Source organism: Trematomus bernacchii, unplaced genomic scaffold (genome assembly GCF_902827165.1).
Source record: "Trematomus bernacchii unplaced genomic scaffold, fTreBer1.1, whole genome shotgun sequence".
In the NCBI taxonomy this organism is placed as follows: Eukaryota; Metazoa; Chordata; class Actinopteri; order Perciformes; family Nototheniidae; genus Trematomus; species Trematomus bernacchii.
Window position 1 is genome coordinate 16945473 of NW_022987648.1, and position 27130 is coordinate 16972602.

General features: G+C 40.7%; 2 protein-coding genes across 4 annotated transcripts; one reads left to right on the top strand and one right to left on the bottom strand.

Moving 5' to 3' along the window:
* Positions 1-1039: 1039 nt before the first annotated feature.
* LOC117485909 (myc box-dependent-interacting protein 1) lies at positions 1040-16400 on the top strand. 3 transcript variants are annotated; one of them, XM_034134615.1, is made up of 20 exons: positions 1040-1324; positions 2176-2256; positions 2486-2540; positions 2650-2744; positions 3362-3457; positions 3594-3704; positions 3790-3882; positions 4082-4167; positions 4345-4420; positions 4856-4920; positions 5522-5566; positions 6281-6356; positions 6738-6860; positions 7720-7803; positions 9262-9282; positions 11577-12023; positions 12574-12627; positions 13138-13212; positions 13339-13440; positions 13631-16400. In XM_034134615.1, exons 1-20 carry the CDS (start codon positions 1238-1240, stop codon positions 13730-13732), a joined length of 1974 nt encoding a protein of 657 aa, XP_033990506.1. In that variant the 5' UTR covers positions 1040-1237; the 3' UTR covers positions 13733-16400. The 3 variants fall into 3 exon arrangements, with proteins under 3 accessions (XP_033990506.1, XP_033990508.1, XP_033990507.1); XM_034134617.1 differs by lacking the exon at positions 11577-12023; XM_034134616.1 differs by lacking the exon at positions 7720-7803.
* Positions 16401-17163: 763 nt separating this feature from the next.
* On the bottom strand, positions 17164-23825 carry LOC117485910 (indian hedgehog B protein-like). The gene is made up of 4 exons (XM_034134618.1): positions 22993-23825; positions 21573-21730; positions 21196-21299; positions 17164-19233 (listed from the first exon to the last, which is right to left on the bottom strand). The coding sequence occupies exons 1-4, from the start codon at positions 23296-23298 to the stop codon at positions 18485-18487; spliced, it is 1317 nt and encodes a 438-aa protein (XP_033990509.1). The 5' UTR covers positions 23299-23825; the 3' UTR covers positions 17164-18484.
* Positions 23826-27130: the final 3305 nt, after the last annotated feature.

Below are 27130 nucleotides of genomic sequence, written 5' to 3' on the forward strand. Positions count from 1 at the left end.
TTCACCAGAGTAAGGAAATGTGAGTGATGTAGCCAACTTCTAGTTAAGACCACACCATGAATTCCTTTTAACATCACTCGGGACAGCCTGATCTGGTGATGTTGGTAGAGTATCTGAGAATCTAAAAAGCTCCAGTCTTTTATAATTTAGTTTTTCAGCCGTGAAAGAAATGAATCATAGCTTTCATACTATGTGTCGGTGGATAACATGTTGGCCAACGGCGCCATCTCCTGGAGAGCTTATGGATCTAGACATGTATTTTTTTGTTCACCAGATAGAGCCTGGTGTAGCCTGTGTGTCAGATACAGTGTAGTTCCATACTCCTCCTGATATATGTTTACCATCCCAGAAAAGACACACTGTCAGGGTATCAGAGCCATGTAGCCTGTAACATTGTTTACATTCACATTTATTTGGGAAAGTTTGGTTTATTATATTTTTAAACCTAACTGACATCAACATTAACAGCTGCAGGAAAAAAAACAAGAAACTTAATTCTCGAAACCTACATTTGTTTTTCTTAGTGTCTAGGAGTGATTACTTGATGATTCACTTGATTTCTGACCTTCCTTTTATAGTGAAATATCCTACTCTCAAAGGTCCACATGTCACTTCATGTGTGATGTAACGATATAATATCAGATTAGGACAGATGGATCTTTGAAACTTTAATAGACAGTTGTCTAGAAGGCTTGGTCTGATTTCTAATTATTTTTACAATGCGTTGTTGGCTATACTGTACACTGTGACTGCTGGTATGTATTAACCATTGATTCATTGATCAATGAAAGACTAAATGATCACATGTATTTAAGCAATCTTTAAGGTAAAAAACAACTACATTTCAAAGATCAACAAATATATTTTTTTTTGTGGAAATTGTTAAATACTATTCAAAGCAGCACATTGTGCTCATAATGTAGCGCGTAGTCTGGTTTATCTTCCCCGTGTGGACGCGCAGCAGCATCTGTGCCTTTAAGAGCATCTCTGACAGCATCCTCTTCTGTCACGGACGCGCACACAGCAGCTCAACATTTGAGAATACAGCTTAGCTTTCTGCATCCACATCCTCCTAGAGATACAATCATAACATCCCATAATTACATTTATCACCAAATATTTCTCCACTGGACATTGATGAATTTGCCTCAACGGTCGCCGTAGCGGTCCATCCGATCGTTATTGCTCTTATTTCCTTCCTTCCTTCCCGCATCCAAAGACAGATCTACGCTGCAAGATGGCTGAGTTGAATTTGGGGAAGGGGCTGACCGCAGGGAAAGTGGCCAGCAACGTTCAGAAAAAACTGACGAGAGCCCAAGAAAAGGTAAGACGTGCTCACTAATGTGTAAATGTATAGGGAATTACAATGCAGGCCTACAAGCCGCGAAGCAGCAGTGCCGCATCCTCCACCGAGGCGCAGTGTCGCATCACGACATCCTCATAGGAGCAGGGATGCTGTATTTGGGGATGGGGATATCCTCTTTAAACACATAGTTTCTGAACTCAATGTCATGCAGCGGGCACGTGCATATTGCAGCGAGATATACTATAACCCTGCTCATAATTTAGCACATAACTGGAAGGTTTCGGGCATTTTAAATCCCCATTTGGGTATTTCATTGACAGCTTGTCACAGAGATGGTGGCTGCAGAAACACTGTCTTTTGTTTTTCTAGCAGTATGATGATGGGTATATTACCCATGCTGCAATACGTTTTGTATAGATGGCAGATGTGAGGCCTAGTCAATGCGTCCATGCACCTGCGCGTTGTTTTCTGAATAAAGGGCAGGGGGCGCTATTCTATCATAATGCATCATTTGCTGTAGGGTTAAATAGAGACAGGCAGAGAGCAAACCGATAATGATGCCCCTGTAAACCCAGTGTGCGTTAACAATGTGTGAATGCCATTGAATTAACAACATGTGACTCATGGGTATAAGGCATGCTTCTACATGATATACTGACAATGTGACTTATTTCTGCTTACCTTTTAGAAGATTAAACAGTATTTGTTTATTGTGTGTTCCCATTGCTCGTTTAAACAATAAAAGAGACATTTATATTACAGTTGAAAACATTGAGAGATCAAGACAGGAAATCTGATGAATGTTTGGTATACATTGCTAACCTTACCCTCAGTATTGTCATTAATGTGATCATGGGTTTGACTGACAGGTTCTTCAGAAGCTTGGCAAAGCTGATGAGACCAAAGATATTGCTTTTGAGGAAGAAGTGATCAACTTCAACAAACAATATGTGAGTACAGTCCAATGAATGGCACTTTTTAGTATGGAGCCATAATGTACATTTGCCTGGAAATCAATAAAGCTGCTGTCCAAATATCGTTATTAACATTATACAAACTGAATTTAGCATTTGGTATAACAGGTTAGCGTTTTAAATGATGTACCTAACTGTTTGAGAATGTGTCTCCTCACTGGGATGCTTTGTGTTCTGAGCCCCATGTTTTGTGTTTCACCCTAAGACTGAAGGCAGCAAACTGCAAAGGGACCTAAGGGCATACCTGGAAGCAGTAAAAGGTGACACACACAACCATGTACTTGCATGTACCAAGCTGTACATACAAACACACAATAGAAGAGGAAAAAAATACACAGATGTTCCACTAATGTATGTGTATCTCCTCAGCCATGCACGAGTCCTCCAAAAACGTGCAGGGGTGTTTGGCTGACATGTATGAGCCGGAGTGGTACGGCAAGAAGGAGGTGGATTCCATTGCGGAGGTGAGAAACTCTTTTCATGGAGGTGTTTAATGATCAGAGATTGCCTGCATCTCTGAGAGTGTGAGGACACGCTGATTTCCCTGTAGAGGTCACAGCCACTTTTCTTATTAAAGAATATCAGTTGATTGTGTGTGTGTGTGTGTGTGTGTGTGTGTGTGTGTGTGTGTGTGTGTGTGTGTGTGTGACAATTTTTTCTCAGTGTGAGATTGTGTCCTCTTGGCAGAAAGAGCCACATTATACATTAAAATCTCTTGTGATAAATGTTGAGTAGCTCTTTAGATTTTCCTCCGACGCTTTTAAGTATTACAATTGAAATTACTTTTTTGTTAATGGTTCTAATGCGACAAATCTCCCACGAGCTAGCTGCTACAAGATTCTGCAATCAGTAAAAAAGGGTTATAATGCTGTTCTTAATTTAGATAACGAACCATGAGCCAAGATTTGGCAACAGAGCTACAGGAATGTAATCAAAAATGGTGGACAAATACATCCAGGGGGGCATAATGCTGCAATAAAACAAGCAATAACAGCCTGTTCATAAAAGAGCGACCCAATTTATCCTCTTTAATCTCTCATTGTGTTTATGTATGGTACAATTATGTCCATCCATGCTACAGGACTGCGATGTGCTGTGGACTGACTACCATCAGAAGTTGGTCGATCATGCCCTCATCTCCATGGATACCTACCTGGGCCAGTTCCCTGATATCAAGGTAAGCTGTGTGGTCCATAAATATGAACCCAATATTAGTGCTGAGAAACAAGTTAATGTTTGGAAGATGAAAACAGACGGTTCCTTGCAGGTGAAGACACGTAACACGACTATGTGCTCTCCCCTTTTCTGCTCAGTCACGTATAGCTAAGAGGGACAGGAAGCTGGTGGATTACGACAGTGCCAGGCACAACTATGCTACCACACACAAGACCAAGAAAAAGGACGGGGGCATTAAAATCACCAAGGTAAAACTCATTTTAAAACCTGGCACTATGTGCAATTTTCATAAATATCACTTTTTCCATGTTGTTTTCTTGGTTTTTCTTCCAGCCGTCGTCCTTGTTGGAGAGGGCCACTCCAGGTTGGGCTCAGGGTATCTTGTCTGCACACAATGTTGCCCAGAGCAGTCTGTCCAGGAGCCAGGTACACAACAATCTTACTGCACTTTCATTACTTTCTATTCCTGCCTTTTGCTACTGTCATATATGTATGAAGGTAACATAAAAATTCGATAACAACTTGAGACAAACCATGTTGAAGAATAGTGAATGTCAGGGAATGCTACACACACAAACATATACAGTGGTATGTAACTGTGTGTGTGTTTGTTTGTTTGTTTCAGGCTGAAGAAGAGTTGGATAGAGCCCAGAAGGTGTTTGAGGAGATTAATATTGACTTGCAAGAGGAATTACCTTCACTCTGGAACAGGTGCGTACGTGCGTGTGAGTGTCTGGAGAAATTGATTCTCCCGCTGATGGATGGACGCTGTAATTACATTTCACTTACATCCATGTTACATTGCTTACCGTTACACGCTGTTAAACTAAGTCAAGACAATCATGCAATCAATACTGACTTTCTCCCTTTCTTCTTCTCCCTTTTTAGTCGTGTCGGGTTTTATGTCAGCACCTTTCAGAGTTTGTCTGGTTTTGAGGAGAAGTTTCACAAGGAAATTGGCCGGGTGAGTCTTGTGTATTTAATGCTGAATTTAGATAAAGACTGGGAGACACAAATTGACTTGTTACGCCAGATAACAGTTGATGAAGAATGTCAACAGTGCACTATTAAACTACATCAGCAATTGAATCTAAAAAAAAAACAACTATTGCAGACATTGGGTTTTAACTGAATGCAGAGAGATTATTTTCTGTAGCAAAAGGAGAGAGAGAGTCTTAAATGTTTTCTATCTGAATTTGGACATGATGATGCAAACAAGCTGTGGCAGACATTCACACTTTGCAGAATCTAGATGATATTACAGAGCAAGAAGAACAGAAAACACATTGTCATGATTCTTCTCAAAGAATGTGCATTGATCGTGCCACAAAAGTGTAGGACGATGATGATGTAATGTAGGTATTGTTATATCTAACCCATCGTCTTTCCCCCTCTATAGTTGGATCAGGATTTGCATGACGTCTTGGATACTTTGGAGGATAGAGGCACAGAGGCAGCAAGCAGGTTGGTTCCTTAAACATCCAAAATAGCAATTCTGAAGAGATTCACAAAAGAAAGCAGCAAGATGTATTTTCAGCATATAGGTATTCAATGTAATCTATGAATATCAGCACATGTTCAGGTAACAGTGATGCTATTCAGTACTCAAAAGTACTGAGATATTTTGTAAATATTGCATTAAGGTGAAAACCCAGTTACATTTGGGCAATTCCAAAATATCCCTAGTCTGCCTGAACACATGTGTTTGTGTGAAACGCTGAGCCTCATCAGTCAATCACTGACCGGTCAGTCATCAGCCACCAAAGAAAATACTTGCTCGGTTGCATATTTATGGCACCTTCTAGAAATGGGCAAATATCTTTTCAGAAATGTACGCAAATATTTAAACTTCTTGAGAGCACACAATTCATCGTGCCTTATGAACACACTGTGCTGCATTGGAAGTTGAATCAGCAGTGAATCAAGCGGTTATGTGATTTCTAACAATCACATACAAAACATATGGATCAAAAACATCATTCTTAAAAACATGTTAAGCTACAGGAATACACAAACAATGAGGCATATGCATTAACCTGGAGCCATCCCTGAACCCCCCTTTCAGAAAGACAGAATCCCGCGGCGCCTCATCGTCAGGAACAAATAGGAGGTAAACCTACAGCCACTGTGGCAACCATGGTGACACAACTTTTGTCTGTCTGTCCGACTGACCTGTCTGTCCAGCTGTCTGTCTGTCAGTCAGTCTGGGAGGTTTGAAGGAGAAGTGGTGCTTCGTTGTGACGTGAATTCACAGAAACACAGATGGTAGAGCTGTGCACCCAGATATAAGAGTTGAGCAAAACTGCATGTTAAACGCTGCACCTGGCAACACTGTTACGCAACAATGCAACTCTAATACCCAAGGTACTGAGTAGTAATATACATGGCTGGGTGAACACACTAGGCGGCCACATGACCTACAGTAAATGCGATTTGAACATATACAGAATTGCCTGGTCTAGCATTACATTTGAGGTTTTTCAACTCTTATTTTCTGGGGCTGTTTTGCCAGCTTTAGAATATATGAATATCACAGTGAATGCTTCTAACACTGAGCGCTTGTGAGGATTTACTCGAAGCACCGACAAAGCCTGCTTGCATGGGATGGAGGGAGGAAACGAGAGGACGGAAGACTCACTTTTTGCATGAAATCAACAACAGCTTTTGTTCAGACCCTTGTACAGCATGCCTCGTAACTTCTCAAGTTGTGGTAGCTTTTAGCGGCATCTTTCAACCTTTGCTCGACCTTTCTCTCACAGTGTTTGCCCTCCTTGTTACTTTCTCTGTAATCTGTCTGTCTTTTCTATCTCTCTCATTTACTCAGTGCGAGTGGGAAAGAAGCAGCTAACCACAGTCTCAGGCCAGGAGGACCACCGCCAATCCCCAAATCCCCATCCAAGGTAAACAAACTTAGACAAACAGACTGAGGCTGTCTCTTTGTTCGGCGTTGTGTCTGAATTATTTTCTTAACACAGGTGTGACTCAGAACAAAAATGTGGGATGCTTTTAATGTAGGAGATTTTTATATAATCAGTTACTTCTGTGCTCTTCCTGCAATGACAAATTAACATGTTTGTCTTCTGAGTTTGAGATTTTTAAATAACAAAATTCTAATAACTTTTGATTCACTTCCCTCCCCTGAGCAACTGTGACTCTTGAAATAGATGTGATACATTTTCTTCCGGTGTAAAAAGCACAACGTTGAAATAAATACATTGAAACTATCTTAAACCATCCTAAAATGCAGACCGAATTTGAGCCTCTCTCTCTCTCTGTTTCAGCTGAGGCCTGCAATGCCTCCTCCCCCCAAGGTGACCCCCTGTAAGGAGTTGAAAACAGAGAACATCATCAGCATGTTTGATGCTGCAGCGGCTCCTGATATCAGCGTCACCTCCCCTACAGAGGTGAGTGAGCGGCTGCTGTCTACAAACAGACAGCCTTTTCACTTTTAACTCTCCAGCACAGGTCAGAGTCTGGCCCTCCTTCTACGTCTGCTATTCTATCTGATTCTATTCTATTCTTTTTGGTTCCATTTAATTTGGTGGTAACTATTATATTCTACTATCCTACTATCCTATTATATACTGTCCTACTTTATTTGTATTCTATACTATTCTACCATATTCTATACTATCTTACCATATTCTATCATTTTCTATTATATTCTATTATATTCCATACTATTCAATTCAAGTATATTATTTTCTATTCTATTCTTTCCAACCATATTCTATTTAGTAATTTTCTCTTTTTCTATCATTGATCTATTCTCTTCTATTTGATCCAATCCTTATCTATTTTATTCTATACTTTTCTATTCCATTACTTTCTATTCTATTATTTTCTATTGTATTCTATACCATACTGTTTTTTATCCTACCATACTCTATACTTTACCATTCCATAATATTACTTCTATTCTAATCTATTCCATACTATTCAATTCAATGCTACAATTTTATTTTCTATTCTATTCTATTCTATCCAACCATATTCTATTCAATAATTTTCTCTTTTTCTATCATCGTTCTATTATCTTCTATTCTATCCTTTTCTATTCTATTCTATACCATACTGTTTTACTACTTTACTATTCCATTATATTACTTCTATTCTAATCTATTCTAATTTATTATTTTCTAATCTATTCCAATCTATTCTATTCCATCCTATTTGATTCTGCTTTGCCATCTCGCCTGCCTGTCCCTTGACCCTCTGTGCGCTCAGTTAGCCAATGAGCCCTCGTGTTCCTGTTGTTATCAGTGTGACAGTCCTGCAGTGAGCAGCCTGCTGGACATGGACCCGGACTCTTTCAGTGCAACAACCAAAGCCTCCACGGTCACACAGGTGGATCATTTACAGCATGCACATATAGGTTGTAGAGACCCTCCTCTGCAAGAAAAGCCAAGCTTCACAAGAGATTTTATTTTGTATTCAGAAATGTTTTAAAGTCATTGTTTTATTGATATATAGAGCATTGATGATAACGTTCTCTTTCCGGGCGCCGGACATGATCCCCGGGCGCCGGACATGATGGCAGCCCACTGCTCCTAACACTAGGATGGGTCAAATGCAGAGAAACCCTTTCGTTACATAGTGCCTGTACTACGTAATGACAATAAGTTGAATCTTCTTCTTCAATCTTCAATCTTCTTCTTTTAGCCAACAACATTTCCAGTTGCGGTGCAATGTTTGACTTTAAATATATTGAAACAAGCTTGATTAGACTGGATACATATTTAAAATCACTTAGTAAGCTTGGCATAGTTTGAGGTGTTGCCGGCTTTCTAATTTACTAAACAAGAGGTAGGGGTTGGCATGACGATCTGTAGAAACCTGCTTTTAGTGACCACTTCTTCCTGCTTCAGCTCTATCCACAGATCAGTCATGGCATGAAGACTAAAGCCCTGCTCTGCTCTTACTTCTCTCTCTTCCAAACTGTACTACAGAATGTGGGTTTAGATACTGACATACGTTGTACTTGCTTAAGCATACAGAAGAGAAACAAATACTTACGATACTTAGAAAGTTAGATAAAGAAGTACACTTTGTGTTATTTTACCTAAGATATGTTCAGCTGTTGTTTGATCCAGGTATGGTTTTCTTTAAGCATTATTATACCTGATAGATGAATGGTTTGTAGCCTACTGTGCTCCATGACCCGATTAGTAGTTAACAGAGTGGCCCTAATCAGTGCAGAGCAGAAGGTACCGGAGATAGATGAGATGACACAGTCTGGATCTTTTGTGGTTGTGATATTTCTGTATTTAGTGATTCATTAGATTTACAGCATTAAAGCACTGACATAAAAACATGTATCATTCACAATTGAGCTGTTATTGTTCAAGTGTTCTTGTATATAGAGTACATAGAGTTCAGTAAGCAACCTCTAACTCAAATGTTCAAGGCTGTCACATGACAATGACAAAAATGACAATAATTGAAATTAAACAAGGGGTTTTGTGTTGACTCTTTGACATTTTCATTTGCAACAGCTAATTTAAACAATAAATTAGACTACAAATGTTTTTTTAATGCATTTTCTCCCACATTTGACTCACTCTGTGGGGGGCATGTCCAATACACATATGGCAGTGGCCCCTCTTTAGACCATTGCATTTATTACTTCAATCTTTACTTATTAAACAGATTCTCTTCTTTCCTGTTCTGCTGGAGATCTTTTGCTATGGGCTTGTAGCTTTGGAGCATGGGTATTGCAACTAGAATGTCTACTTTAAAACCACAAGCAAACGCAAGAGTTTTTTTAAAAGTTATTAATTTGTTGCATCTTCTGTTTTTTCAAAGCCTGCAAACTGGGACTCATGGGTAAGCATATCATCCTCATCCTACTTGTGTTCTTAATGTGCAAAATATATCATAATCATTATGATCATCATCTTCATCAGCATACTCTCATTTGATTTCATACTACCATTCATTTGTTTGTCCTTGCTTACATTTACTACTAATGTAGCCATTATACAAGCCCCAGGGTCACAGGCAAAGCATGCTCAGCAGGGACTTCTATAATGGCGACTACTCTATAGAAAGAAGCTTTTCCTCAATGTATCTATCATGTGTCCGTCCCCAATCTGTTTGTGCGTCATCTTTGTGTCTGCAGTGCTTTGATGTGATAACACTAAACACTGAAGTGATTGTTGTACAGCACAAATAGAACTTGGGAATGAGCTCGGGTCAATTCAGTTTCAAATTGACATTTTACACTGTTATATTCAGTATATTTAATATATGAAATTAAACACAAATGGTGTCTGATCCACTTTTAAGAGCTCTCTCTTTCACATTACTAGGTTTGGAAGGCACAGTATGTAAACAGAATATAATATACCATACATTATGTATTGTGAGACACCACTGATAAAAGATAACACAAATCACACACACTTAAAAACTCTTTGTGAAATGATTTGTAACTGAATCAACCTCCTTTCTTTCTGTTCCCCCTCGTATCCCTGTGTGTGTACATGTCGCAGTGCATGTACAGCCTTTACATGATAGCTCCATGCTCCATGTGACACACAGGGAACGCTTTTGTTCTGAAAGTTGAGTGAAGTTGCCCATGTTCTCACTGGATGGTTTCATGGAAATGAGACTGGTAAACTCATAAGGGCAAGTGGGCAACTTCACAAAGCCTTGTGACATTCCGACCATTAACTAACCTTTCCGTTCATCCCTATTCCTGTAAGAGAGACGTGTCTCAACAAACATACAACTCTGCTGTATCAGAGCTTGAGGCAAAGCAGTGATAGCTCAGAAAGGAACGACACTTCTACTCTTACAAAGCTTCCTTCCTCTTTCTCCATCTGAACATAGCCGTGGGAATATAAACCTGCAAACTACACGCAGAAGATCCGACATCTATTTTCTGATGGGAAAAGGCTGACAGTGTTTGCGTGTCTGCCTTCTGCTGCCACCCTTCCTTATCTTCATCTGTCTTTTATTTTAAACCTGAACCTTCTCTGTAAAGGTTTATCCTACATCATTCTTCTTGGGTCTCATGATGATGATGATGATGATGGTGATGATGATGATCACTTTCTGCTGAACTCCTCCCATCAATGTCAATTAGCATCTTTCATGGCCTAGTTCTGCTCATACAGTATGAAGCAAAACTGTTCCGTATTCCCTTATTTTCTCTTTACAAATATCAACCTAAATAATGCTTCATGCCATCTCCCTGACCCGTATCCATGTTTAAATCTTTTAAGAGGCCGTTCTACTGGTTTACTAGGTTTTTGCTCTTTAACTAATCAGCCATTACCTACAACCTACAACATTACCTGACAGCCATTTTCAAAACAGTGGTGCTTTGAGTGAAATGCTAACATGCTAACAATAAAAATGCTACCATGCTGATGATTAGCATGTTTAATGCTTACCATGTTCACTGCCTTGGTAGGGGCTAACGGCTTAGCTTGAAGATTAAGCATACACAAATGATTAGTTAATGGGCTAAATCACACAAAATCACCAGTATGGTCTTTTAAAGTTTAAGCTACTTTACATGTTGAATACCTTATCTGTCCTTATGACAACTCAACATTAAGGGTGCGTGTCCATAGAGTGTTTTTTTTCTTCCTGTAGAAAAGTGCTTTTGGTGTGGGTTTCCTTTTTCTAGAAAACTATTTGGACAACAACTAGATTAGCATTTCCCCTTTGCATTTGATTTCAACTTTTCATTTGTTCACCATGCGCATCAATCGGATGTATTACATGTTTAGGTGTCTGAAAAGAAGGAGTGACAACACCTGCAGCGCTTTTAGTCTAAGTGGTTCCATACGCTCTCTCCTCTTTGGGAACAATTAGCAAAAGATACTGGCGCTCAAAAAAGCACGATATGGATACTTAGCCTATATGCACCCCTTTATCATCCCTTTAATATCTCTGTCAATTTCCTAATCTATTGTCGATCAAAAATATTCCTTAACCCACTTGTTTTTTGTAACTCTGGCCCTACCCTTAAATCTGGCCTTAAATCTCCCGTATACCTTGCCTTTCCGTCCCTTAAAATGTCTTCAACCATTTGATTTATGAACTCCATAAGGGTTAAATATCTCTTTTGACCTCTGCCCCCTTGAAACCTGACCCTTGCCCCTCAGCATGAGGAGAGTGATGCCCAGGAAGAATACGTCGAGCCGCACTATGACCCAGTCATTGCTGCTGTAACTGCCTGGGGGGATGATGGCGCGCAGCCTGTCCGCTATGACCCCATAGCAGCTGCCCAAGACGGCTGGGGGGACGACGGAACAGTTCCAGTTCGCATTGACCCCGTGGCTCCGGTTGAGGAGGTAGGGGGGGATGAGGCTAATAACTATCCTGAGGCTGGAGCCCAGGAGGACTGGGGCGACGACGGTGGCCCCACAGAGGAGGTGGCCCCCCCGGAGGAGGTGGCCCCTCCGGAGGAGGTGACCCCCCTGGAGGAGGTTGCCCCCCCGGAGAAGGTGGCACCCCCGGAGGAGGAAACACCGGCAGCTGAGTCTCCCATTGACGCGGCTGAGGAAGAAGCCACACCTGCTGCTGCTGCAGTGGATGATGAAGAGGGTCAGGTAACCGGAGAGAGAAAAATGGAGAGATGCATCCGGACGAAAAATGGTGGATGCATCGATTTTTGGAGTAGGAGGTTTGAGCATGGGGTGCTGGAAAGAAACAGATAGTAGATATATACATTGTGGATGAAAGGTGGAGAAATCTTGAGATAGAAAACATTAGAATGCATCTGGAACAGCAGCATGGATGCATTAACTGTGACAAAGGGCACGTTGGAAATGAATTGCTGAGGGAAAGAGATGAGTGGAGACATCTGCTTCTCAATACACACAACTAATCCCAGTCACTGCTTATCACTAATCCACGCACATAGTACTCTGGGCAAACACTTTAACTAAACTGAAACTCTGCATTAGTATCCAAGCTTAACGTCTATTCAACATACTTGCTTGTATTAGTCAGGACTTTGCTGTGTAGGCTGTGTGGCCTGTCCTTTCTGGCTGTCTTTGTCTTGTCTGTCTGTTCTGCTTTCTTCCATTCTTTCCTCCTCTTGTTTCAATATGTCACCTGTCTCATGCTCTGGTATTGTCTTTGTCTCTCTGCTCCCAGGGTGAATCTGCAGCAGCTGCTGCAGCACCAGAGGAGGAAGCCCCGGCAGAGGAGGTATGTCAAGTGGAACTACTGTAACATTCAACACCTGTTTCAATGTGTTTTTATTGCAAAATTACAGATATCATTATAATTATGTTACATTAGATATTGTTATATTACAAATTGTACACCCATTCATACACAACCACTAAATGTTTCTTTGTATGACTGAATGGCATCCTTCGTTATCTCATTTACAAGCTATCTCATCCATTATTTTTGCATTTATTATTGGAAGGAATAACTGTACTGGAAATGTTGTGACATCACATTACATTTAATTGAAACCACTATTTATTTTATGCTTTTTCCAGTACATTTAAACCTCAAGCCTTTTCTGAAATGATCCTGTTTCCAGTAGTTTCAACGTACAGACCTTTTTTTAGAACATTCTGCTGCTATATTCTTGTGAAATCATATTTAAAAAAAGTAGACTTTCGGAGGGATATTATGTCTCCTCAAAAGATGAAAACGTTTTCAGTGTGCACTACATGTCAGTTAATAGGCCCTCTGTTGTTCTAGACGCCTGAAGTAGCGGCACCATCAACAGAAGTTGCATCAGAGCCCGAAGACATTCCACCTGGCTTTTTGTTCAAGGTAAAACAGGATACAAGATTGAAAAAATGTCAATAGTGCCGAACATTATCTTAACCCAAACATATCTTTTATATATACAGAATATATGGATTTCATTAATGCTAGTATGTATGTGATATACTGTAGCTCCTGGTGATGCATGATTACGCTGCCAACGACACAGACGAACTGGAGATGAAGACTGGTGATGTGGTGCTGGTTATCTCCTTTGAAAACCCTGACGAACAGGTACAAACACACACACACACACACACACACACACACACACAAACACACACACACACACACACACACCACACACACACACACACACACACACACACACACACACACACACACACACACACACACACACACACACACACACACACACACACACACAGTTGTGTACATGCATTCATGATGTGTGTGTTTTAAGGATGATGGGTGGCTGATGGGAATGAAGGAGGACGACTGGAAGCAGAACAAAGAAAATGCCGCTAAAGGAGTATTCCCTGAGAACTTCACCCAGAGGCTGTGAAGAAGGAGGACAGGACGTCATTCCAGCTTCCTTTTCATATCTCTCTTTCTCTTGCCTCAATCTTTCCTATCCTTTCTTGCCCCGATATTACCTTTCCTAGGACTTTGGCCATAGAAGCAGAGCTGTCACAGCCCTGGCTGAAATCGTGCATTTCTGAGGTCTGCTACACTGTGCTAAAAGTGGATCTTGGCATTTCTGTGGATTTCTGCCAAAATGACAGTTACAGAAGTGGCCATTTCACTGGTTCCCCTCTTTGTTGTCTTGCTTTTGCTACACCACACCGGCGGAATTGATTCGAGAATCCCGATCACGTAAGATAGATGCAGGGATTGTTGCCTCTGCAATGGCTACTGCTGCAATTGCCTCATGTCGTTTTTATTCTTAGTCATGTCTCATCATTAACTTTCCATGGCCTATCTCACCAACATAACAGAGAAAAATGTCTTTTGAGCGGTGCTTTTGTTCATCTGATACTGAGAGAACAGTGTCAAATTATGAAGTCAACGCCAAGTGTAGCAAAGTATCCCTTAGAGTGACACATGTAGTTATTGTAGTTGTAAGCCAGGCTGACAGAAAGTTGAGCTGAGTCTTGTTTAGAAACATTCCCCAAGGAGAGTAACACATTGAAAAGTAAAAACATATCCTAGCTGGCAAGTTCCCCTAAATTGTTCTAAGTGACAACATTTGCAATCTCATCAACAAGGGACTGCATTTAGCCGCTCATTAATGAGAGTGGGTTGTTGAAACACATTTCTATTTTTGGCAATGGCCTGTTTTAGCCACATGTGTAGCCATCTATTGTCGTTTATTTCTCTTACACATGTCCATTTGCTACATGCAGCAGGCTGGTAAACATCTCAGATGCCAGTATTTCTTGTTTAATGATCCACAATCCCTCTAATTAGTCCGGGGGCTCTGCTGCTGTCACAATGCCTGTTGGACACATTCAGCCCTTGTTTTATTCCTAATTTAATTATCTACCCGTGAAACATTAGAACATGGGCCCCTTGTAGTTGTCTTGGTTTAGATCGAATAGTGATAGATTATAAACCTGTTGTTAAAATCCAAACCAATGCATTTAACTGGCATCAATCTACTTAAAGACAGCAGGAATTCAATATAAAATGCTTTAAAATTCCAACAAAAACACTTTTTACAGAGCCCTATAGAGTAGAAAAAAAACAACTGTTTCCATCTTTGACAGTCATGTTTTTTAATCCTTGTTGTTTGAACTTGTGTGAAGTTGTGTTGAGTGGGCATGTAAAAAAATCTTTTCAAGGATTTTTTTTTCACAAGGGATTCCAAATATGCATTAGCCTGGCTCGCCGAAAAGCTGGACAAAAAAACGATAAGAAAAAGACGCTGCTACTGGTAGTATAATAGTAAGGCAGATATGGTCCACCTTAAAGCTAATCAAATATATATAAACTGCGCCAGCCTCATTTGAAAAATGTGCCGAAAACAAATCCTTCCATTTGTATTGAGACACCCTAACTCAAATGCAGATGATTCAGAATATGCACCAGAGCAACTTCTTTTATTTTTGTATGCTGCCAAGCAATGATTACATATAGCCTAATATATATGTCAACATAATTGCCAACTTACTGTACGATGTTATGGAGTGTTTTGTACTTCTGTCAGGTTTACTGCTCTCAACATAGCCGCTTACTGTAGGTCATCGAAACTATCTCACATGCATCCAGTCACTGACTCAGAAGAGATTCACATTGCTCATGATGTTGTTAATAAGTGTGCGAGAAAATGGTTGTGTGCGGTTGTATGTGTGTGTTTACGGGTTGTTTGAAAACATAAATTCTTTATCTATAGGCTATTGTTATTGAACGATATCACCTCCACCTACCAGGGAATGAGGTAGTTCGTTTTACAGGAAGTTTTGGACCAACCCAAACGTATTTGGGTCTTTTTCCAATGGTTGGTATTATGGTTCCAGGTGTTATTGTGCATTTGTTGTGTATAAGTGTAATTTTGCCAAGCTGTGATGACAGATACATATTCTATAAAGACATTCATATCTGTATGTGAGTTACTGTGAGCATGCTGAATTCCCATGTGTTGATGTGTGAACACCCTTAATTTAAGACGATGATACTTTGGTCACTTTTGAGGCAGCTGAAACAGGCAATTTCTTTATTTTGTATTATTTATTTTGTTATTCTAAATAAAGGGAGGGTGGGTGGTTATATATAATGTGTGTTTTTCCACCGTTCCCTCTCAAATCAGTCCTGATTATAATTGCCTGTGATCCATCAGCCTTGCCTCAAAATGTCTCCAGGGTATCGTGGTCCAAACAGACCTAAACATGATTACATGGAGACAGGACACAGAGAAAATCTACAAACCACCAGACTCAGGTGGACACATTTTTGTAATGGTTTTCAGTATTTAAACAACTTAAGATGTGCATGATTTTTTCATATGTATTTGAAGAAGCCTCACATGTGAGAACATCACCTGCACATTTAGGTTAACCACTTTCATATTTTTTATTTGTAAACATATGTAATTTGGTGAGCGTTTCATCTGGGTCTGGTTCTCTATTTGTCTGTATGGATAATGAAGTCTCCTGTGATGAGATATGGGATACGACAAAAAGGTTTTTCCTGTACCTAACTGACCAATAATAATAAAGATTACATAGAATCTACTTTGGTTTATTTATTTGTTCTACTTTCAGAAGGTTTTTGCTCGCTGTTCCAATTGTCAGTTTATCTTAGGAAGGTTTCTAACGGATGTCAGTGCAGTCGGATTCTCTTGACGCCTCGTCGTCTTTTCCTAAATCCTTTTGAATTATCCTAACCACTATTCCTTAATCCTGTGACGTTTCACTCAGAGGTCAAGGAATAGTGGTTAGGAAAAGACATTGATTTGACCGCAACCCAGGTCTTCTATACATGTACTGAAGCATCCAGCAGGGTGTGCTGTGTTCAATGACTTACTCTCCACCCAAAATAAAAAAGGAGAAAAGCATGCAGGCATCATGAGGAGGACAGAGGAGCTGTTACTGTGTGCTGCTGTCCGTGGTACTGAAACCAAGCTGCAGCCCACCCTGTAACCACAGCCACTCATGCTGCATTCACAATGTTCAAGCTGTTGCGATTCATGACTATTTACAGCGATTGCTCACTTTTATTGCGCTTCACGTATCAACGTGTAACAGATGAGTATCAGCACCTGTCCAAAACAGAGCTGCTATCTCATTGGTGTTTCTGAAGAAAAATAAATCCCAGGCCTGTCTGTCAGAACAAGCGTTATGTAAATAAAGACTTTATAACATAGAGTAAACAGTATGTATGATGTATGCTGTAAGATCTTTAATAAATATGTTGCCATTAAATAAAGCACAGAGTAGATTGGGTTTAAAAACAACAACTTTATGTTTCATATTCAAATTGTATGAACAGAGTTGCCAAAAAATAATAATAGTTTACATTATTTTCTAAAAAATAGATCTTTAAATATTCTCTCCAGCAATAGCTTAATATACATATGTGACAAATGTTTTTAAGAAGGCATATAGAGAAACGCCTTGGAGCTCCTAGATAGCAACGTTTGAGTTGATATGCTCAATAAGTGACAACCTGAACAAACACTTATAATATAGTAATATAAAAACATTAATTTTCATTCAGCCATCCATCACATCTGCTGACTATAACAACAGAATTGCTGAACCTTTGCGAATCTAGGTGTTAAGTATAGTGTGATGGGTGGAATACAAAATAAATCAATGCAAAGGAGAGTTATCAAGTAACTATCTGTAATTTAATATTATGCAGCTGTTGCTTAATACAGTAGTTGAATACAGCCTGAGTGTTGTGTATAACTTAAGTAGATACTACTGACCGGAAATTGAAAACCTGAAACAATGAAAACATGTCACAAAATACATTTTAAATAAAACAACTGATAAAAAAACCCATGAAGATGTATAGATGAACCATATGAATCCTTTGAGATAATGAAGCAGATGAAATACTTTGAAAAACAGATTGACAGCATGCCCATTATTAACCCATGCATTTGCCTTGCATTGGTAAGTATACACACAGTGTCCATTATCCTTTTTCTGTCATTTAAATACACAGAACTTCCTCCATCATGGTCCAGTTAAATATTATTTTGGAAATTACTTATAATATACAGTATCGGCTCGATAAAATAGAAGTACAAACAAATCTGAGGATTGACTTCAGGAATGATTCTGACAGAATATTTTAACAATTCCTAAAAGAATAAATACCTATGTACATATAGAGCTTCAAATCACACCTAGTTCAGTCACTAGGTTTCTCAATGTTCTTCATTCCTCCTCAAATGTTTCCTTCATTTTTTCTATGAATCTTGGTGCTCCAAAAATGTGTAAAATGTATAAAATGTTCTCTTATTATATCAGTAAACCCCAGCGTGATCTCACACATTTTAGGACATTAAATACAGTACAAAGGAATAATTAAACTTGATTGTCTCCTTTTTTCATTTTTTTAACGGAATTTGATTGTCATCTAAATCATTTGGAATGAAGGAAATCGAAATTTCCCAAAGTAAAAGAAAATGCTGCCAGTCTATTGTCTTTTGCACAATTACATGTACTACAATTAGGACTTTGTTGATGTTTAGCAAATACAGGCAAGTAAAGTAAAAACCAATTGTTGATGGTTCTTGATCTGTGCTTTGTTTCTCCTGAATAAGTGAAAGAGGTCATCAGAGTGTACCATGTCACTGTGGCTCCTATCTTTGTACTTGCTCGATCCCCAAGGGGTGGAAGTGTCCAGCACCCAATAGCATTTGCCCCAGCCTCTGTAGAAGCCAAGTGTACCAGTGCAGGCCATCAGTCTGAGGTTCTGAGGGTCCGATCAGGCTGTAGAAGACCCTCAGTGGGGCCAGGGCCCAGTGGGCCAAATGGTGATTGTCCACAGCCGCATAGCAGGATGCTAGCACACCATTCACCACTATGGAGCCATGCTGGGTTAGTGGGGCATACAGCCCGGTGTTCCTCTGTTCTTCTACAAAGGTCACTACAGAAAGATCTGCCTGTGAGCCTACTTTCCCTTGTGATATAAGTACACACTGTCCAGGCTGGACTTCACTGGCAAATACTGTTCTCAGATCTGCTTTCCAGCGAGGCCTGTCCTTTTGTATGGAGCCCTTTAGTGGCGGCCCTTCAGCTGTCTTGTCCCACTTTGGCTCACTCTGCTCACCACTGCAGTCTGTGACAAAGATCAGGTGAGCGGCTGTGAGAGTAATATTAAGTCCTCTGTTGGTGCCAATGATGTAAAAGATCTTTGTGATGTTGGGCTGGTGGTCCAGGAAGGACAGGACCGGACTGTAGAGCAGGGAGCCGTGACCATCTGTCGTTGAAGAGGCCAAGACTCGGTCACCAGGGTGAAGGTCACGCATCTGTTTAGTAGCCCCGCCCTGGAGGATAACCTGAGCGTCGCCAGGGAAACAGCCACCGGTTTTGGCGGCAACAGAATGTTCTGGAGAAATACAAAAATAAAAATACGATTATTGGATTTAACTTTGTGTTAACGTCTATGAAGAATAAAGAAAAACAAAAAAGATTATTTCTCTTACGAAAAGAGCAAAAGCACAGCAGCACTTGGACCCCTACAGCGGCTTCATCTGCACATTGTTCTAACAGTTGTAGGTCACTGAGTGATCTATAAAGCAGGCCAGACTTTGACACTGACCCAAGGACAACTTTATCTCAGTGGATCAGCGGGAGATTGTTAGCATATGTATATAATGTGACTCATGTTCAAACCCTGGCTTTCCTGTCTGCCTCAGTCTCTCTCTCTTAAGAAGAATATGTGTAAATGCATCCACAATTAATTTGATTTACCACTATACTATAATGAAATAAATGTTATTTTTGAATACTTTGAAAAACTCTTTCAACTGGTTTGTGTGTGGGGTGGGGTCGGAAGAATGTATAATGAATAATAAAGTAACTATTGTCAAAAGGAAGCACTCCTGGTATTTTTCATATACTGTAAAGTTTTTTACTGTGAAGTTTGACCCCCCACTATACTATCACATGTATAGCACTTGTCTGCCCAAGACACCCCAGTATGTACATTTGATCTGGAGTAAATCTGTATAAGGTGGCCCTTTAAGACGCAGTGAGACGAGGTGGCAAGAAGAGGTAGTCAGCAAGAGCTAATGGATAACCAGCTGATTGTATCACCACAGTCTGAGCACGGCCCGGGGTCAGGGAAACAGGAAGGTACACAGACTCAGACCTGGGTCTAGATGTTGTTTGGATTACAGCAGAGGTTGTGCTTTAAACCGTTCCCAATGGTTCCACACACGAATGAGCACTGGCACATTGTAATGAGGCTGATTTAGTACCGACGGCAACATATTTTTTAAATAAGAAAGAACGTGTGTGTGTGTGTGTGTGTGTGTGTGTGTGTGTGTGTGTGTGTGTGTGTGTGTGTGTGTGTGTGTGTGTGTGTGTGTGTGTGTGTGTGTGTGTGTGTGTGTGTGTGTGTGTGTGTGTGTGTGTGTAAGTGTAAGTGTAAGTGTAGGAGGGTTGTGTTAAAGCAGTCTTAAAGCAGCCAAATATTTGTCTAAGGTGTGTGTTTCTGTAAGCCAGAGGGCTGCAGAGGAGGAGGTCTTTGACTGGGAGGTGATAAGACTTAGATAAGAGATCTGAGAGAAACCTACTGAAGGAAAAGCAACAGCAAAACAAAGGGAGAGTTAATCATCTCACAGCTTCTAACCTCAATGGACTGCTAGAATGTAGTTTGGCATCAAATAACTGGTAGTACTAGACATAGGTAAATGGGTTTCTAAAATGTCCCAGGTTAGAATGGCTTGAGGTGGAATGCGGTCAAGTATTGTTTGCTTAAGGGCTGTATCTAATTTGAAATAACATTTGATAAAATAAAAGGCTCTATTATTGGAATGCAGAAAAAGAGAGGCAGATAAAATGTCAAATATACAATAGATGTTATCTGTTCCATTTATTTTATATAAGTGATTGATCTGTCCTAACACTACACATAGTATAGTTTACATCCATGTCAAAAATATCAATTTTACACTAGCCTCATCTGCGAATCATACAGCTTTCTAATGTGCGATCACAAAGAATGATCACTTTACGATGAGATCAAGAAGAGAGCACAGGTGCAACACCCTGCTTTGATTGGCTCCCAATAGGCCGTACACAAACAAACAAACACACACACACACACACACACACACACACACACACACACACACACACACACACACACAACGTGGTGATAGTGGCACTGAAAGGCAAAGTAAACCATTAGTGAATCACCAACAAAAGCATCAACCTCATTAGTGGTAATGACAGCTGGCCACAAACACAAAAAACATACAAATACACACACACACACACACACACACACACACACACACACACACACACACACACACACACACACACAGCAGTTCCATCTTACCTGACTTAACGCTACAGTGAATGTGGGCTTTGGACTCGTAGTAGACCCAGTCAAATCCAGCTTCTACTGCCAGCCGGGCCAACATGCCATACTTGTTTCTGTCCCTGTAAATAAAAATACCAAAAGATATTGTAAACTCCTAATGTAATTCAATCAGAGTTTGACTGCATATTTCTCCAAAAAGCACAGAAAACATAAATGTTCCTAATGACATTCAAACATTATTTTAAAATTGTAATACCTTTAAACACAACACTGAATAATTGGTTGACTCATGACATTACTGATAGATTGACTGACAGAGTGACCTACTATAAGCAGTGTAAATTATAACTGAAGTCTAAATGGGCTATTCCCACCACAAAATGCATTCCTACCTGTCTGATGTGGTGATATCCAAAGCACGTCCCTCATAGTGCAACGAGTCTTCTGAATGATGACCATCCTCATCCCAGCCCTCAGTCACTCTCAGCTTAACACCTGGCCACATGTTCATCACTGAGATGGCCAGAGAGTTTAACTTGTCTTTGCAACGCTAAGAGAGAGGTAAATGGAGGGAAAAGTAAGGAAAGCTGTTCAAATCCAACACTACGATAAGAAATAAGGTTATCAAATAAGAGCAGATAGAGGTAAAGACCAACTGAAGAAGAGAAGAGAGGGACGTTATGGGAAGCGTTTGGTGGGTTAAGTATGAGGCACCGTTTCAGCAAAACGGTCAACAAAAAGACACCCAAGTTCAGGGGAAGAAATATATATATAATGTGGAGAGAGTGTGTGTTTGGGTGTGTGTTTGGTGGAGCAGATAGTCAGAGACATCAGTGAATCGCATTAAGACGGGGACAGGGAAGTTGGGATGGGAGAAAAAACGACAGAAAGTGGAAGAACAGAGACGGAGTGTGAGAGTTACTCAAAGCAAACAGCATGTTCATTAGTTCATTCACAAGTGATGAGGGCATACCTCTTCACTAACATATTCAAACACTAGTAGACATGTAGACAATAGCCTTATTATAACAGTGTCAGGTGAATGTTGTCAGGTGAATGGTCAAAGTAGCCTACACACAACTATCCACAAGTTCTTGCAAGGGATGATTTAGCAGTTTTTCAGTTACTTATGTAAAGTGTACGGTCCACAGCTAAAGGAGACATATTTACACAAGAAAATGTAATCTCATTAATAGCAAATAATTGACAATTTCCATCACTGAAAACAATTGACTAATTATTTAATTTAATTACAATTACATTTTAGTGAACGGTGCTTTCTTTTACTGGCCTACATATAAATAAAATACCTTCATGTGAAACTAAAATTAAGATTTTGGTTGTGAAATGTATCCTGGATAGACTTTGGTTTGACCCTAAGATTAATGTTTTTTACGCAATCCCCTTATGTCTAAACTAATTTATTAGTGTACAATGATTGAGTCTACTCAACAAAACAAAGCTGAGTTCAGGAGTAATGGCAATATATCACGGCAATATCAGCAGCCAAAAATGCCAGAGCTGAGAGTCAATGAAATCAATCATTTTGGTTGAAACATTTAACAGAGAGCAAACATTCAGGAGACAATTGGAAGCAACAGTGTGACTAATCTATTCTGAAGTAGTGTAATTATTTCACATTCCAATGATTAACCAAATTTGACATTGCAAATTCGTTTATTCTTCTCAATGTTGCCAATGAACAGCATAAACCAGGTATGAAGCAACATGGCACTCAGGAACACCGAGCTATCTTTGTGCCTCAGAGGAAGATGTTTGCACCATGCCTTTCCATCCACGTTCCTTCCTTACCTGGGTCATGAGCCTGTCAGCCCCCGTGTCCTCCTCATCTTTGAAGATAATATCTGTGTTGTAATTCGGCGTGAGTTCTTTAAAGCGCTCGGAGTTGCGCGTTATTTTACCCTCGGGTCTCCCGCTGGCTCCCAGGGTCTTCTCGGCTACCTTGGGGCTGAATTGCTTGTAGTCAAGCGGGATGAGCTTCTTCGGGAGCCGCCTCTTGCCGTACCCCCTCCCCGGCCCGCAGCCCTCCGAGGCAGGTGCGAGGAGGAGGACCAAGGCACACAGAGAGGTGGTGAGGAGGATGAAGGAGATCCGCATCGCCCCGGGGGGAGGGAGGACTCTCCCTGGGGAGAGAGATGTCTTCAGTACCTCCCCGGCTCAGTTCCCGACTCCATCGTCCGTGACAGTCGCAACATCACGTCCGAAAGACTCGGATAAAAGACGCTCACCTCGGCAGCTCCAGGCACCATGAGGACACCAAAACGTTTTTTTAGCAGCTCCAAAAAATTGACCCACAATTGAGAAACTTCGCTCCCTCCGCCTTACAGAATCAACAGTAAGTGTGTAGGCTGTAAAGTCCGTGTATTTAAACAAACAGGTTCAAAGTCGATTTGGTGGGCGAGATAGTTAAAGAGAGAGAGCGGTTACTGATATCCAAGTTGCAGTGTTGTGGTTTCTCTCCCTCTTTTTCTTTTGCTCTGTGAAACTGTCACAACACCGGCCACTTTCACCCGCTGCTTGGCTGGTCTCTGCATATGCGACCGGCGTGCAACAAGCTGCAGCTTTCCAGTTGAATTGAAAGGATTTGAGTGATCCAAAACGATCTGTTGCCACTTCAGACCGCACCCTGCCAGTCCTGCCCTCCTCTCTCCTCTCCCTCTCTCCCTCTCTCCCTCTGTCTCTACTCTGCCACCCACCCCGCCCTCCCGGGCACAGGGTGCACTGGAGAGTCCTGTCCACACTCTGCTGGCAGGCAAGCAGCAAACACAAGCTTTGCCCTTTACTGCTGCCACTTCACATTTCCACTTTTTGTCTTTGCCTGTCTATGCCCTTGAGAGCTCCGCATGGGGACGACCTCGTTTTTGTTTTTGTTATAAACTGTAAACAACACACTATCACAATCAATTAAACCAATCAATTTCCTGGAGTAGGCAGCCACCGATGTGTTTTCCCCCTGGCTGCATTCCAATATAAAATAAGATCAAGGGTCACTGGTTGACTGGCTGGCCGGTGTTTGGTTGACTGAATATTAATGGGGTAATTTACTAGCTGTGAGACGGACTGATTTCCTGATGTTTGGCAGGTGGACTAGCTGAAGCGTTGCTTGGCTGAATAACTGATAGTCTGACAGTCCAACAGACAGTTTGACTTGCTGACTGACAGACTGACTGACTCTAAGATTGGTTGCCTATCTAGACGATTGTCCTAATTAATCAACATGATTAATAACTGTATGCCAGTTTCCTAAAATTGAGAAAAACATCTTTCATTTAATAACCTTTGGCTGTCAGGCTCCCTGGCGCGCTGTGTGTGTGTGTGTGTGTGTGTGTAAGCCACACACAGCGCGCACACACACACACACATACACACACACACACACACACACACACACACACACACACACACACACACACACACACACACACACACACACATACAGTACACACATACAGTACATATTCACATACACATACACACACATACAGTACACATTCACATATACATACACACACACACACACACACACACACACACACACACACACACACACACACACACACACACACACACACACACACACATACACACTAGCAAACCCAACCCCTCCAAATTAGCTCTTCAAATATTTGCCAGCAGAAAATCAGTGGTCTCACCCCTGTTTCTCAGGGTAGGCTCCTTTGAATGAAGTGAACTGTACAAGGCTGAGGGTTTCCACAATTTATGTTTTATTATTTGTAAGTGTAAACACCATAAAGTATTTCTGCCGCACTACCGCTTTTCATGTCTCATGATGGAACAGAGAAAAGCAAAGAGAGGGATTCACACACAGTAAACAGTCATCTATAGCTGTGTTTGCCTTTAAGCTGAAATAGAACATAAACTGGGACTTGTGTAAATTCATTAGAACTTTCCTGGTATGTCATAAGTCAGTTAAAAAGAAATCTAAATGAGTGCTATAGAGGTGTCTGTGTTTTACTCAATTTGTATTTCCAGCTTTGTTATGTGAAAATGCTCTGATAATGAAGTATCACCTTATTAAGGAAGGGGAATCTCTTTTAAAAGGGACACAGGGGATACTTCTAAATGTGTAGAGAAGTGTCACAAAATCAGGAATGTGAGGTGGACATGCTCAAAGTGCATCTTTTGTGAAATATTACAGCTGAAAATGTTGCATGCAGATCAATGTATGGCAGTGCCTTGGGTGGTTCAACATTCCCTTTTACTTTTTCACGAAATCTTACATATGTCCAGTTAGTAAAAGACTACCGACAGCAGCTGTTAGCTTAGCTTAGCACACAAACTTCAAGCAGGGGGAAACAGCTGGCCTGGCTCTGTCCAAAGAGGACAGAATCTGCCTACTATACTTCTGAAGGTTACTTATTAACACATTATAGTGTGGTTTTTTAATCCGCACAATCACTGATTTGTACAAGAGCCAAGTTAATGTTTTTCATGGATCTGGGTGCCTGATTTTTTTCCAAGAGTATCAGTAACCTCTTGGAGTTTCAGATGATCCCCTGCCAAACTTATGGTGACGACAAGAGCTCAGAAAATCACAAGTCAAGAAATCACTCTGTAAAAAGAATGTGACTTTTCCACACCTAGACAATCATAATATAGCATGTGAATATGTGGAGGTAGATGGGTTTTGCAGTTCCCAGTTGTATTTATGCTAAGCTAAGCTAACAATCTAATGGCACCACCAGAGCTTCATAATACTCTGAAGACCTGAGAAATGCCTTGTTCTAGTGATCCAACTGAAAGAAAGAGATTAAGGATATGTATCAATTAAAGGTGGGGTATGTAATTTATTTCAGAAACACTTTTTGTTACATTCCATGGAATGCTCTTAACATCCCGATAGCAATGAATACATTAAATGCTTTGACAATAAATACATTAAAACATTTCATCTGTGGAAGCCGTAGTACTGTAAAAAGCACGACCAATCATTTTAGCCGGCCCGGCTAAAATAACTGGATGCCTACCTGTCTGTCAGCCTTCCATCTGTGCACAAACTTATCTCGTGCCCTCATTGGTCATGTGCGCGTTTGTGTGTGTTGGAGGGGGGGCTCTGTAAGGAAGTGGCAGATTTTCTCCGGTTGTGTATTTTCAAATTCTAGCGCACTCAAGCTGGTTTCTCCCAAATTACTTACTCCACCTTTAATCAAACTATTCTGTTTAAAGTTGGTGGTTTAACCTTTGACAACCTCTGCCTGTTAACATCAAGAGTTGTAAAGACTTGAGAAAGATACTGAATGTAAAACTGCTAATAATGAGAGACCAACGCCTTGCATGGCAGTTCTGCCACATTTGTCATGTGAACCAATCATACGTTGAAAGGTTAAAGGCGCTGAGTGATGAAGGGATTTATCATTTACACTATTAAACAGCTGATGGGATCCATCACATTCAGTACCGTCTGTAAGAGCCGATACTTCTACATTTGTACAAACGTTTGTTCGTGTCCATGCGTGAGCAGAAATCAATATGCAAATGTGTGTGTACCCACGTTTGCCCAAGCATATGCTTTCCTGTAACTATCAACATTTTGTGGCTGTGTGTGTGTCATCCTTTCTTTGAAGATCATAAATACAGGCGTGGTTCCAGGCAGGCCGGCTGCCTATTCAGCGTGGCTGTCGACAATGCTTCAGAAGTGGTCACATTCTCCCATCCATCCATCCATCCCTCCCTTCATCCATCCGTCTTTCAGTTCCTCTTTGCCTCAAGAAAGGACACCATGGCCTTTCAAGCAGACAACAATCTGATCAGATCAAACCAGAGTGGAGCCTGACACACCACAACCCCAAACAGATCTTCTCTCTCTGCTCGTATTAATCAACCTGTCAAATTATCTGTCTTACACCATTTCTCTTAGCCTTTTTATGTTCACATTCTGTAAGGTATGAGCTCAAACACACATGCATGC

Coding starts and splice junctions, on each gene's coding strand:
- LOC117485910 (XM_034134618.1), bottom strand. CDS start 23,298: ATGCGGATCTCCTTCATCCTCCTCACCACCTCTCTGTGTGCCTTGGTC. Junction 21,731..22,992: donor CTGACAGGCTCATGACCCAG/GTAAGGAAGGAA, acceptor CCTCTCTCTTAG/CGTTGCAAAGACAAGTTAAA. Junction 21,300..21,572: donor GATATCACCACATCAGACAG/GTAGGAATGCAT, acceptor TTTTATTTACAG/GGACAGAAACAAGTATGGCA.
- LOC117485909 (XM_034134615.1), top strand. CDS start 1,238: ATGGCTGAGTTGAATTTGGGGAAGGGGCTGACCGCAGGGAAAGTGGCC. Junction 6,357..6,737: donor TCCCCAAATCCCCATCCAAG/GTAAACAAACTT, acceptor TCTCTGTTTCAG/CTGAGGCCTGCAATGCCTCC. Junction 9,283..11,576: donor CTGCAAACTGGGACTCATGG/GTAAGCATATCA, acceptor CTTGCCCCTCAG/CATGAGGAGAGTGATGCCCA.